This window comes from Ipomoea nil, unplaced genomic scaffold (assembly GCF_001879475.1).
Source record: "Ipomoea nil cultivar Tokyo-kokei standard unplaced genomic scaffold, Asagao_1.1 scaffold1074, whole genome shotgun sequence".
In the NCBI taxonomy this organism is placed as follows: Eukaryota; Viridiplantae; Streptophyta; class Magnoliopsida; order Solanales; family Convolvulaceae; genus Ipomoea; species Ipomoea nil.
Genome location: NW_017617502.1, coordinates 3,842,215 through 3,856,357, shown reverse-complemented (window position 1 = coordinate 3,856,357; position 14,143 = coordinate 3,842,215). Strand labels below are relative to the sequence as shown.

Genomic DNA, 14,143 nt, shown 5'->3' with positions numbered 1-14,143 from the left:
ATTCATTCCCCTTTAAACTTTTAGCCTTCCTAACAAAATGAAGTATTAGAAGTATCAGTAACATTTCTATAAATGGTCAACTGCAAAAATTACACATCCCTATCTCCAGTTTTTTTTTTTTTTTTTTTTTTTTTAAATAATAATTAGCAAAATCTAAATAATCACAAATGCAAGAAAAGGGAATTCACTAAAATTCGGATTCTGAATCTCTAGTATTCTTTTTAGAATAATAATAAAAAAAAAAGTATGAAACAACTTAACACATACAAGTAAATTTAAAACAAATTAAAAAATAATAAAAAATAATATCTATGAAAAATTAGAAAGTACTTCAATTCAATGGTTTGAATAATGTCTCAATAGTTTCTTCTTCACTCCTCCAATTTTATTGAAATCTTTATGAAACTAACAAATCAATTGAAATTACTAAATCGTAAAATTTCACAAATAAAATTCATTTTTGTTAGATAAACTAATACAATTGAATTGAAGTTTTAAAGCTTTCAAAAAAAAGAATTGAAGTTTTAAATGTGTAACATTCACATATTTTCCTATTAGAAGGATGAATGAATTGAAGTTCGATTTTCCATATGAAGGGCAATCTAATTCCTATTTCAACAAATTAAAAACCTTAATAATCTTCGAAATGTAACCTCAACTCAAAGTACACTAACACAAACTAATTTCATTCCAAAGCTAAGGAAAAGAAATATCCAATTTTCAATATGGAGGTCAACAGGATGGCGCGAAGACAGAGTATAATCCTCATTTCTATCCCTAAAACTCCATCCTATTTCCCATCCCCATTTCCATCCAGATTGGAAATCTATCCCCATCCATGCCCCCCCCCCCCCCCCCCCCCCAGAATTTTTTGAAATAATGGAGATTCTCCATACTCAGTCAGCCTTAGTCAAACTATTACAATTTAAAAAAAAAAAAAAGTAGTTAAATTTTCTTTGAATCCTCAACGACAATGGAAATGCCAAATACAGAATGCAAAGAGTGTTCATGTAAATAAGAACACAAATCCACAATTATAAAACGTCTAAACATCATATATCCAAATACAAATTTTATACACACACATATAAGTCAAGGATGGTGTTAGGTTACTTAGGAAGAGAGGAGTATCCTTGTCCGGTTGTCCCCAATAGGGAATAGATAGAATCTATTCTTGTTCCCCGAATTTTGGTTTCCGTTGGAGGCGAAGTAAATTGTCATTGGTATTTTACAATCAATTTTAGATTGAAGGATTTTTTTTTTTTTTCTGTGGAAAAGGAACACCAAACAGAAGAAGACAATGGAATTTTAAGATCAAATGGAAACGATACATCATGAAGATCTAAAACTAGTTTAAAAAGGAGGTGAATTATGGTATTTAACATTTGTTGCTCAATGTGTAGGGGATGAACACAAATATAGAAAAACTTTAATTATTTCATAAAGTTATAGAAGGAAATATGCGATGAAAAATTAAAATAAATGGACAAAAAAAAAAAATAATAACCGGTAAGTTTAGAATGAATTGACAAATGTCTATATAGTTTTCTAACTAAAGTCCTTTTTAGAATTTGACAATTTTAATTATATTCAGTCTCGGTTCGCTTGTCCCTGAACTCTAAAATAATGGCTATTTAAATACTAATTTGTTTCAAAATAATACTAATACAACAATGACAACAACAACAACAACAACAAAATTCTACGGAGTAATGTTAAAATTAAATTAAAGTTTATATAAATATCAAGTAACTTTTTAATTTTAATAATTCATAATAATTTTGACTTTTTAATTAGTACTTTCTAGCTGTTAAATAATAATAACAACAACAATAACAACTATTATTATTGAGATAAAACAATACTTTATATTTTTAGCCTAGACATTTTAGTCAAGTAGCACTTTTTTTTTTTTAGAATGTCATAGTTTATAATATGTTTTGTTGTAATACTGTTTTTGTGCATACGAGTACTAAATTGTTTTCATCTAAATTAAATGCGTACAAAGTGTCTGAGAGTTAGATTGTGTAGCTCTAATCTGAGCTGAAGAAATTCAATTTCTTTGATTTATGCGTATAGAATCAAATGCTCGAAACTTTAAAAATACTCAAAACAAATGAAGAATCGAAGGTAGAAAATCAAACAAATAAATCCATATCCAAAAAATAATAATTTGAATATATAAATGAAACTAAAGAAAATAGATGATATGTACGTACTTGAACTTAATTGACTCGGCCAATGAAGAGTGAGGCGATAGTTGTGACGATTGAGAAGATTGGAGTATGTGAGAGTTGTGCTTAAGAGAGGGATAACGAGAAACATAAGAGAGAGGGGGAGAGAGGAGGGGGGGGGGGGGAGAGAGAGAGAGAGAGATAAAGTTGAATGTGAGAGAGAAAGGGAGGCGGAGCGAAACGTGTAGAAGGAAGAAAAAGAGAGTCAAGCTAATCCTTAAATACCGGGAAAAGAGAGAGCCAAGCATGAGAGACATGTGAGAAACGTACATATTTAGATTAAAAAATCTATAAAGATATTTTGTGCCAAAATACAAATTTTTTCCTTTGTTCACAAAATGTATTTTCCATTCGTTGAATTTATATTCCGTTGGATAACTAAATATTAGAAAATCTACAAAAGAATTTCTAGAAATCATTTTCTAAATTTTTAAATGAACCCAAAATTAAAATAATTTTAACCTATAACTTGGTTGTGTGGGAACCTTCATATCTTTGCATTGCTATTTTAAACGTTGCATATGCATTATTGGAAAAATTATAAATCAAAGCTATTTTAAACGTTGGATGCATTATTGGAAAAATTGTAAATGCTACATACTATAGTCAAAAATTAAAAGTGAGAGTTTGAATCTTATACGTGCATAATTGAAAGTTGGTACACTTTTGTTTACATTACATTATCCGCATCCTTTTTGAAGTGGGCCCCAGTGCTATATCATCACATTTGCAATTCAAATAATTTTTTTTGGAAAATGCAATTCAATATTATTTTCTCTAGATTTTTACAATTTCAACCCACTCTCTAAATATAATATAATATACAAGTAAATTTGAAACAAAAAAACTTTCAAAAAAAAAATTTGAAACAAAAAAAAATAATAAAAAACAATATCTATGAAAAATTAGAAAGTACCTCAACGGTTTGAATAATATCTCAATTGTTTCCTTGTATGAATCAATTCGAAGACGAAACTTCCTACTTCACTCCTTCAATTTTATTGAAATCTTTATGAAACTCACAAATAAATTGAAATTACTAAATCGTAAAATTTCACAAAATATTTTCATTTTCGTTAGATAACACTAATACAATTAAATTGAAATTTTAAATGTGTAACATTCACATCTTTTCCTTTAGAAAGATGAATGAATTGAAGTTTCAAATTTATTGTAACATTCACATCTTTTCCAATTAGGACTTCTAAAACCACCAAAAAAAAAAAAAAAAAAAAAAGAGGGAAATTTGATTGCCAATTTTTTTTTTTTGGTCACCTTAGGTTTAAGAATAATGATAGAGCTAGGTTAGGATTCTATTTTTCAGAATTTAATAAAATTTTGATACTTACAATTTGTTCAAGTTCGATTCTCCATACGAAGGGCAATCTAATTCCTATTTCAACAAATTAAAAACCTTAATAATCTTTGAAATGCAACCTCCAGTCAAAGTACACTAAAACAAACTAATTTCATTCCAAAAAAAAAAAAGAAGAAATATTCAATTTTCAATATGAAGGTCAATAGGATGACACGAAGACAGAGAGTATAATCTTCATTTATATCCCTAAAACTCCATCCAATTTCCCATCCCCATTTTCATCAGGATTGGAAATCTTTCCCATCCATGCCCCCATGGAGAAGTTTTGAGAATATTGGAGATTCTCTATACTCAATCAGCCTTAGTCAAACTATTACAATTTTTTAAAAACTTAAAATAGTTAAATTTTCTTCGAATCCTCAATGACAATGGAAATGCCAAATACAGAATGCAAAGAGTGTTCATGTAAATAAGAACACAAATCCACAATTGTTAAACATCTAAACATCATAAATCCAAATACAAATTTTATACACATACACACACACACACAAGTCAAGGATGGTGTTAGGTAGAGAGGAGTATCCTTGTTGGGTTGTCCCCAATAGGGAATAGATAGAATCTATTCTTGTTCTCCGAATTTTGGTCCCCGTTAGAGTCGAAGTAAATTGTCATTGCTATTTTATTACAAGCAATTTTAGATTGAAGGATTTTTTATTTTTATTTTTTTTGAAAAGGAAAACAAAACAGAAGAAGAAAATGGAATTTTAAGATCAAATGGAAAAGAAACATGAAGATCTAAAACTAGTTTGAAAAGGGTCTTTAAAAAAAAAAAAAAAAAAAAAAAAAAAACTAGTTTGAAAAGGAGGTGAATTATGGTATTTAAAATTTGTTGCTCAATGTGTAGGGGATGAACACAAATATAGAAAAACTTTAATTATTTCATAAAGATATAGAAGGAAATATGCGATGAAAAATTAAAATAAATGGACAAAAAAATTAACTCTAAGTTTAGAATGAATTGACAATGTCTATATAATTTTCTAACTAAAGTCTTTTTTAGAATTTGACAATTTTAATTATATTCAGTCTCAGTTACGTTCTCTTGTTCTTGAACTCTAACAGGGCGTTTGGTTGGGGGGATTTTAAATTACCTTCCCACATAATTCCCACCTAAATTCAAAGACCATTAAATTCCGTAGTTTGGTTGGAAGGAATTGCAATTCACCCATTTTCATGGAATTAAAATCTCATGTATCCCCCCACCCCCCCACCCCCCGCCCCCCCGGTATTTTAATTCTTGGGATTTTAAGAAGAAAAAAAAGATAGTGATGAGTCAAAATTACCCCTTCCTTTTTTAACCTAAAATTAATGCCTAACAACAACAATGGACATTTTTTACTTTATACTACTTATTCCCTTTCAATTATCATGTATACCAAACATTGGAATTGAAATTCCCAGTAATTATATTCCTGTAAACCAAACACTGAAATTTAAATTCTCACTTTATTCCTAGTAATTCATCTACCACGGAATTACAATTCCTTTCCCACATAATTCCCTCAATCCAACCAAACGCCCTGTAAAATGGCTATTTAAATACTTTGTTTCAAAATAATAATACTAATACGACAACAACAAAATTCTACGGAGTAATTGTTAAAATTAAATTAAAGTTTATATATATCAAGTAACTTTTTAATTTTGATAATTCACAATAATTTTGACTTTTTTAATTAGTACTTTCTAGGAATTCTAGCTGTTAAATAACAACAACAACTATTATAATTTATATTTTTAGACTAAAATAAAACAATAATTTATATTTTTAGCCTAGACCTTTTCGTCAAGTAGCACTAGTTTTTTTTTTTTTTTTTAAGTTAGAATGTCATAGTTTATAATGTGTTTTGTTGTAATACTATTTTTGTGCATACGAGTACTAAATATATTATTGTGATATAAATGTTTATAGAGTGTTTGAGAGTTAGATTTGTAGCTATAACCTGAGCTGAAGAAATCCAATTTCTTCGGTTTATGCGTATAGAATCAAATACTCGAAACTTTTAAAATACTCAAAATAAATGAAGAATCGAAGGTAGAAAATCAAACAAATAAATCCATATCTAAAAAAATTGGTTAGATTTGAATATAAAAATATAAATAAAGAAAATATAGAAGATAAGTACATACTTGAACTTAATTGACTCTAACGAAGAGTGAAGCGATAGATGTGACGATTGAGAAGATCAGAGTATGGGAGAGTTGCGCTTAAAAGATGGAGAGAGAGATAAAGTTGAATATGAGAGAGGGAGAATGAGCCAATCGTGTAAGAGGAGGAAAAAGAGAGTCAAGCCTGAAATAGGGGGGAAAGAGAAAGTCAAGCATGAGAGTTACGTGAGAAACATCTTTAGAGTACGTACAAAATCTATAAAGATATTTTGTCACAAAAAGTCAATGCCGCCTCCACTAAAGCTCAAACCCACACCCTCCCATATGGGTGTGCAACTTTGGTGCCATTAGACCACAAGCTAAGGTCTTGGCATTTTTTAAATTTTTAAATGAACCCAAAATTAAAATAATTTTAAGATATTACTTGGTTGTGTGGGCAATTCATATCTTTGATGCTATTCTAAACGTTGCATATGCATTATTGGAAAAATTATAAATCAAAGCTATTTTAAACAGTGGATGCATTATTGGAAAAATTGTAAACGCTACATTAGTAAAAAAATTAAAAGTGACAGTTTGAATCTTGTACACGCATAATTAAAAGTTGATACACTTTTGTTTATATTACCTTATCACATTTGCAATTCAATATTATTTTCTCAACATTTTTACAATTTCAACTCACAATCTAAATATCTAAATCTAAATATAATAGAATATAATATAGAAGTAAATTTGAAACCAAAAAAAAAAAAAAAAAAAAATCTATGAAAAATTAGAAAGTACATCAACAAATTGAAGTTTGTAACGTTCCTATTAGAAGTATGAATTGAAGTTTCAAATTTGTAACATTCACATCTTTTCCTATTAGGGCTTCTAATAAGACAATAAAAAATATGGCAATTTGATTGTCGTTTTTTTTTTTTTTTTTTTTTTTTTTTTTTTTTTTTTTTTGTCAATTTAGGTTTAAAAATAATGACAGAGGTTAGGTTCTAACTTTTAGAATTTAATGAAATTTTTATACTTAGAATTTGTTCAAGTTCGATTCTCCATATTACCATATAAAGGGCAATGTAATTCTTATTTCAACAAATTAAAAACTTTAATGATATTCGCAATGACAATGGAAAGGCCAAACACAAAATGCAAATAGTGTTCATGTAAATAAGAATACAAATTCACAATTATAAAACGTCAACACATCATATATCCAAATACAAATTACACACACATACATATAAGTCAAGGATGGTGCGGGGTAGAGATGAGTGTCCCCAATAGGAAATATATACAATCTATTCTCGTTCCCGGAATTTTGGTCCCCGTTGAAGTCGAAGTAAATTGTCATCCCTATTATACAATCAATTTTAGATTAAAGGATCTTAATTTATATATATATTTTTTAATTTTATTGAAAAGGAAAACAAAATAGAAAAAGAAAAATAATTTTTAAGATCAAATGGAAAAGAAACATGAAGATCTAAAACTAATTTGATAAGGAGGTGAAGTATGGTATTTAAATTTGTTGCTCAATGTGTAGGCCAGGGGACCAACACAATTATAGAAAAACTTTAATTATTTCATAAAGATATGGAAGGAAATATGCGATGAAAAATTAAAATAAATGGACAAAGAAAAAAATTACCTGTAAGTTTAGAATGAATTGGAATTAACAATGTATATATAATTTTCTAATCTTCTTTAGAATTTGACAGTTTTAAATATATTCAGTCTCATTTCTCTTGTTCTTGAGCTCTAAAATGGCTATTTAAATACTTTATTTAAGAATAATACTAATAACAATAATGACAACAACAGCAAAATTCTACGGAGTAATTGTTAAAATTAAATTAAAGTTTATATATATCAAGTAACTCTTTAATTTTGATTATTCATAATAATAATTTTGACTTTTTAATTAGTACTTTCTAAGCTAGCTGTTAAATAATAATAGAAACAACAATATATAACAACTATTACTATTTAAATAAAACAATAATATATATTTTTAGCCTAGACATTGTGGTAGAAGTAGCACTAGTTTTTTTCTTTTCTTTTATTTTTATATTTTACTTACTTTAAATTAGAATGTCATAGGTTATAATGTGTTTTGTTGTAATACTATATTTTTGTGCATACGAGGACTAAATTATTATGATATAAATGTATACAGAGTGTTGTTCAGGAGTTTGATTTTGTAACTCTAACCTGAGCTGAAGAAATCCAATTTCTTCCATTTGTGCATATAGAATCAAATGCTAGAAACTTTTAAAATATTCAAAACTAATGAAGAATCGAAGGTAGAAAATCAAACAAATAAATACATATTCCAAAAAAAATTAGATTTGAATATATAAATGAAACTAAAGAAAATAGATGATATATATGTACGTACTTGAACTTAATTGACTCCAATGAAGAGTGAGGCGATAGCTGTGGTGATTGAGAAGATTGGAGTATGGGAGAGTTGTGCTTAAGAGAGGGATAAAGAGAAACATAAGAGAGAGAGAGAGAGAGAGAGAGAGAGTTGAATGTGAAAGAGAAAGGGAGACTGGGCGAAACGTGTACGAGGAGGAAAAAGAGAGTCAAGCCTAAAATACCGGGAAAAAAGAGAGCCAAACATGAGAGATGTGTGAGAAACATATTTAGATTAAAAAATCTATAAAGATATTTTGTGCCAAAATATAAATTTTTTCCTTTGTTCACAAAATGTATTTTTTGTTCGTTGAATTTATATTCTGTTGGGTAACTAAATATTAGAAAATCTACAAAATAATTTCCGGAAATCATTTTTTAAATTTTTAAATGAACCCAAAATTAAAATAATTTGAACCTATTACTTGGTTGTGTGTGAACCTTCATATCTTTGCGATGCTATTTTAAATGTTGCATATGCATTATTGGAAAAAATATAAATCAAAGCTATTTTAAACGTTGGATGCATTATTGGAAAAATTGTAAATGCTACATACTATAGTCAAAAATTAAAAGTGAGAGTTTGAATCTTATACATGCATAATTGAAAGTTGATACATTTTTGTTTACATTACATTATCCGCATCCTTAAAATACTCTCCCACTTTTTGAAGTGGACCCTAGTGCTATATCATCACATTTGCAATTCAATATTATTTTCTCTAGATTTTTACAATTTCAACCCACTCTCTAAATATAATATAATTAATATACAAGTAAATTTGAAACAAAAAATAATAATAAAAAACAATATCTATGAAAATTTAGAAATACCTCAACGGTTTGAATAATATCTCAAGTATTTCCTTCTTTGAATGGATTCGAAAACGAAACTTCCTAACTTCAGTCCTTCAATTTTATCGAAATCTTTATGAAATTCACAAATGAATTGGAATTACTAATTTACTAAATCTTAAAATTTCACAAAAGTTTTCATTTTCGTACATAACACTAATGCAATTGAATTGAAGTTTTAAATTTATTACATTCACATCTTTTCTTATTAGAAGGACTAATTGAAGTTTCAAATTTGTAACATTCACTTCTCCTAAAAGGTTGAATCCCCAACTCAAAGGGCTCCCCACATTCTGGTCTGACAGAGCATTTGGGAGAAATAAATCACGATGACTCAATAGTTCAGCGAAATTTGTAACATTCACTTCTTTTCCTATTAGGACTTCTAAAACAATAAAAATAGGGAAATATGATTGTCAATTTTTTTGTCAATTTCGGTTTAAGAATAATGATAGAGGTTAGGATTCTATCTTTTAGAATTTAATGAAATTTTCATATTTACAATTTGTTCAAGTTAGATTCTCCATATGAAGGACAATCTAATTCCTATTTCAAAAAATTAAAAACATTAATGATCTTTGAAACATAACCTCAAGTCTAAGTACACTAAAATAAAAAAAAAAATAAAAAACTAATTTCATTCCGAAAGCAAAGAAATATTCATTTTTAAATATAGAGGTCAACATTATGGTGTAGAAACTGGGAGTATCCTTCTAATTTCCATCCCTAAAACTCCATATCCTATTTCCCAACCTCATTTCCATCACGATTGGAAAATTTTCCCCATCCATGCCCCCATGGAGAATTTTTGGGAATGGAGAATCTCCGTACTCTGTCAGCCTTAACCAAACTAGTACAATTATATATAAAAAAAAAAGTAAAAAATAAATAAATAAATAAATTTTCTTCGAATCCTCAATGACAACGGAAAGGCCAAATACAAAATGAAAATTGTGTTTATGTAAATAGGAACACAAATCCACAATTATAAAACGTCAACACATCATGTATTCATATACAAATATTATACACACACATACATATAAATCAAGGATGGTGTTGTGTAGAGATGAGTATCTTTGTCCCCAATAGAGAATATATACCATCTATTCTCGTTTCTCGAATTTTGGTCCCCGTTGAAGTCAAAGTAAATTATCATCCAATTTTATAATCAATTTTAGATTGAAGTAAGGGACTTTATGTTATATATATATATATATATATATATATATATATATATATATATATATATATATATATATATATATATAATTATGGAAAGGCAAAAAAAAAAAAAAAAAAAAAAAACAGGAAATTTAAAAAAAAAAAAAAAACATGAAGATCTAAAACTAGTTTGAAAAGGAGGTGAATTATGGTATTTAAAATTTGTTGCTCAATGTATATGGGATGAACACAAATATAGAAAAACTTTAATTATTTCAAAAAGATATGGAAGGAAATATGCGATGAAAAATTATAATAAATGAACAAAGAAAACAATTACCTGTAAGTTTAGAATGAATTGACAATGTCTATATAATTTTCTAACTGAAGTCTTCTTTAGAATTTGACAATTCACTACAAGAAAATTGTTCATTAGTGAGAAGTAAAATCGTCACTAAAAAATTAAAAAAAAAATCATCATAAAAGACTTTTAATGACTGGAAATTTACTATCACCACCCGTCGTTATTTCTTTCGTCGTCATTTCTTTCGATGATAAAAACAAATAGTGACGGGGTATGATATCATCATTAATAAGCATATAGTGATAGTATATTTACTCTCACTAAAACGTTCTTTTTGTGACTAAAAATCTCGTCGCTAATACAATTACTCACTAACATAATTTCCTCAAATTATATTCTTGTAATGATAAAAAAATCACGTCAATAATATTACTATTTACTAACAAAAATTTTCCTCATTATATTAGATTTTGCCCATCACTAAAAATTATAATTTAATATCAAATATTATTTTACTAATTTTGTATATATTGTTACTTCTCATTAAATATTAACTTTTGTAATACATTTTTTTCTCACTAATCGATATTATACTATTGTAACTATAGATATTGTATTGGTAAAAATTTAAATTTTTACCATAATGCAATCAAAGAAAATTCGATCAATATATTAAAAGACTTCATCATCACTACCAAAATGAAATGTTTCATACAACTTTGTAAAGACTAAGGCAAAGAAACTAACTATAATAAATAGCTAAAGTAATGTATCTATTGACTATTTTGAAAGGTGAGATTACAACATGTTTAGTTTAGACAAAAGCAGCCCCAAAGCAAAAAACTCCAATCTGTCCAATCTAATTCCGATTTGCCTGCTGTTAAGATTCGGGCACAGGCTAGTGTGCTTGTTGATGCGCTAGTGGACCTGTCAACGCGGCAGAAGGATGCTATTAGGAGTTTGGGGTTTGGGTCTTTGTTGGATTTCCAAGTCACCGAGTGCCCTCCCCGTTTGTTGCATTGGATATTAACTAAGTTTGATGGTCGGTCGAGGACGTTTGACTTGGGTGGTGGAAGGTCCTTGCCTGTTTTTGAACGTGATGTTGAGTTGGTATTGGGTTTTCCACGTGGCCAGACTGAGATGGTGAAGCGGGATAGGGTGCATATTAGTAACCTGTTAAAACATTGGAGGGGGTTGTTTGGGCGGGTGAGACATACGGTTACTGCGTTGATGAACCGGGACCGCACAACCCGGGCCCTCGGAAAGTGCTGCCTCACGAACCACACCAACATTTAAAAACTCCTGCCAACAAACAAACAACGCAGGGGATCAATGAACCCACCGCTACCATGCACGTGAACACACACATGACAGCACACACCCCAGACCATAGAATAATTAATTGTCTCATAAAAGACAAAACACACGTTAAATGACCCACAAGCACACACCAGATTCCACATATATCACCCACACAGTTACGAACATAAAGGCAAACAACCGAACCTCAACCGGGGTAGAAAATGCAAGGCCTGCTGAAGTAGGGCAAACACCCAAACCTGAACCACCAACCTCAACAGCAGAGCAATTGCCTTTATTAGCATCATCCACCACCCCAGGCACAACTCCCGAATCTCCCACGCCACAATCTTAAAGGGGCTCATTAACAAACTCCTACAACAAACCAAAAACCAACATTATTAGGCTCAAACAACAGGTCAGAAAATACTGAATACAAGCATCTGGAGAAGCTGTCGTGCACAAGCTAAACCCACGGGAGAGCACACCATTCGAGAATAAAGTTTAAACACTCACCAAATATAACACTAGTACAGTAACACAACAACCGCCCAACAGCCATACAAGCACACCATGAGAAATATATCTACCCAATTACATAGCAACAAAACTACAAGGCACAGTTAAAGACTAATGATAGCACACACGTAGAAAAACGAAATGGCATGCACATATCCACTGAACCACCCCTAATCTACAATATATTCACCACACAGTTATAAACATAAAAGCAAAGTAACAAACCTTAACCGGGGTAGAAAATACAAGTCCCACCGAGGTAGGGCAAACACCCGAACCTGACCCACCAATCTCAACAGCAGATGCATTGCCTTTATTAGAATCATCCACCACCCCAGCCGCAATTACCGAACCTCCAACACCACAGTCTTGAGGGGGCTCATTAGCAAACTCCTACAACAAACCAAAAAATAACATTATTATCCCCCATACCACAGCTTGGAAAATACTAAATACAAACATCTCGAGAAGCTGCAGTGCACATACTAAGCCCATGGGAGCACACACCACCCCACAAAAAAATTTACACACTTACCGCATCCATAATAGAAACCCGACCACGCTCTGAAGATGTGGCATGCTCGGAATTTATGCTGGTAACAACGGCCGCAATCGTATCCGAGTACCTACCATGCAAACCATCCTTCCCAAAAAGTTGGGTTAATCCAAGGCTGAAAGACGGATTATCATCCAAGCAATCAGGCTCAGAAATTGTCCGCAAATCCTGCTCTAAATCACGCAACTTGGGCTGAATAGTTGCATACATTCGTTGACAAAGCTCAAACCCCACATTCCGACCACGTACCATCCTAACGAGCTCAGACAAAGTAACAACAGAACTAGATAGAAGAGCAAACTCCTCACCGACCACACATTCAAACGTCTAAACAACCACAGAAAACAAAAAATACATTAGAAATCAAGCTGTGTGCAAACACTATTTTTAAAAGGAGAATCAGACTCGCGTGCACCATTACAAAGAAGCGCGTGCGTACTGACACAAACCCTGTACACCCACTAGGAGAAATGTGCAGCTAATCAAAGTGTGTGAGCATGACAAATACTAACACGTACAAAACCATTAACAATAAATAAACACAAATATTACCTTAGGACCATACTGAGCACCATCACCATCAACATTAACACCAAGAATAGGAGGCTCAACAACCCCCCTCCCAAAGCCACCCGCACTAATCTCTGCAGGCTCACGAGCAGAAAGCAACTCAGTTGTCCACCCCACAAGTGAAGGCACCAACCGTGGCACAGAACGCTCAAAAGGCACAACGCGGTCAACATAAAACAACTGAAACAGAAAACACCAAGCTAAGACACAAATACAATCAAATAATACAATAATAATACAATGATAACAAAAGAAACCAAATGAGCATACCGCGACAAACTCTGCAGGCCCAACAAAGCATCGATGGCGACCAGATTTCCAGGCATCATGAGTTTCCACCAACGAATCCAAAAGAAGCTTGCACCAATTTAACTCATGGATGCGCAAGACATCATCAAAACAATCAAAATACATCTGATTGGCATACCTGTTGGTCATACACGACACCAACGTGGAGACCACCAACATAGCGAAGTGTCTCTTGAACCAGTCGCCCCCATCAACCTCGGCCCTAACCTCGTCTGCAATCAGGGACGCAGTAACCGTATGTCTCACCCGCCCAAACAACCCCCTCCAATGTTTTAACAGGTTACTAATATGCACCCTATCCCGCTTCACCATCTCAGTCTGGCCACGTGGAAAACCCAATACCAACTCAACATCACGTTCAAAAACAGGCAAGGACCTTCTACCACCCAAGTCAAACGTCCTCAACCGACCATCAAACTTAGTTAATA

The 14,143-nt window shown here is 31.1% G+C and overlaps 1 protein-coding gene across 2 annotated transcripts; it reads right to left on the bottom strand.

The window, feature by feature from the left end:
• Positions 1–244: 244 nt before the first annotated feature.
• LOC109182830 lies at positions 245–14,075 on the bottom strand. Of its 2 annotated transcripts, XM_019333042.1 has the most exons (7): positions 13,677–14,075; positions 13,389–13,586; positions 12,816–13,163; positions 12,506–12,673; positions 11,969–12,136; positions 11,144–11,764; positions 245–255 (listed from the first exon to the last, which is right to left on the bottom strand). In XM_019333042.1, the coding sequence occupies exons 1-5, from the start codon at positions 14,025–14,027 to the stop codon at positions 12,113–12,115; spliced, it is 1,089 nt and encodes a 362-aa protein (XP_019188587.1). In that variant the 5' UTR covers positions 14,028–14,075; the 3' UTR covers positions 245–255; positions 11,144–11,764; positions 11,969–12,112. The 2 variants fall into 2 exon arrangements, with proteins under 2 accessions (XP_019188587.1, XP_019188585.1); XM_019333040.1 differs by lacking the exon at positions 245–255 and having other exon boundaries at positions 11,133–11,764.
• Between the last annotated feature and the right edge of the window lie 68 nt (positions 14,076–14,143).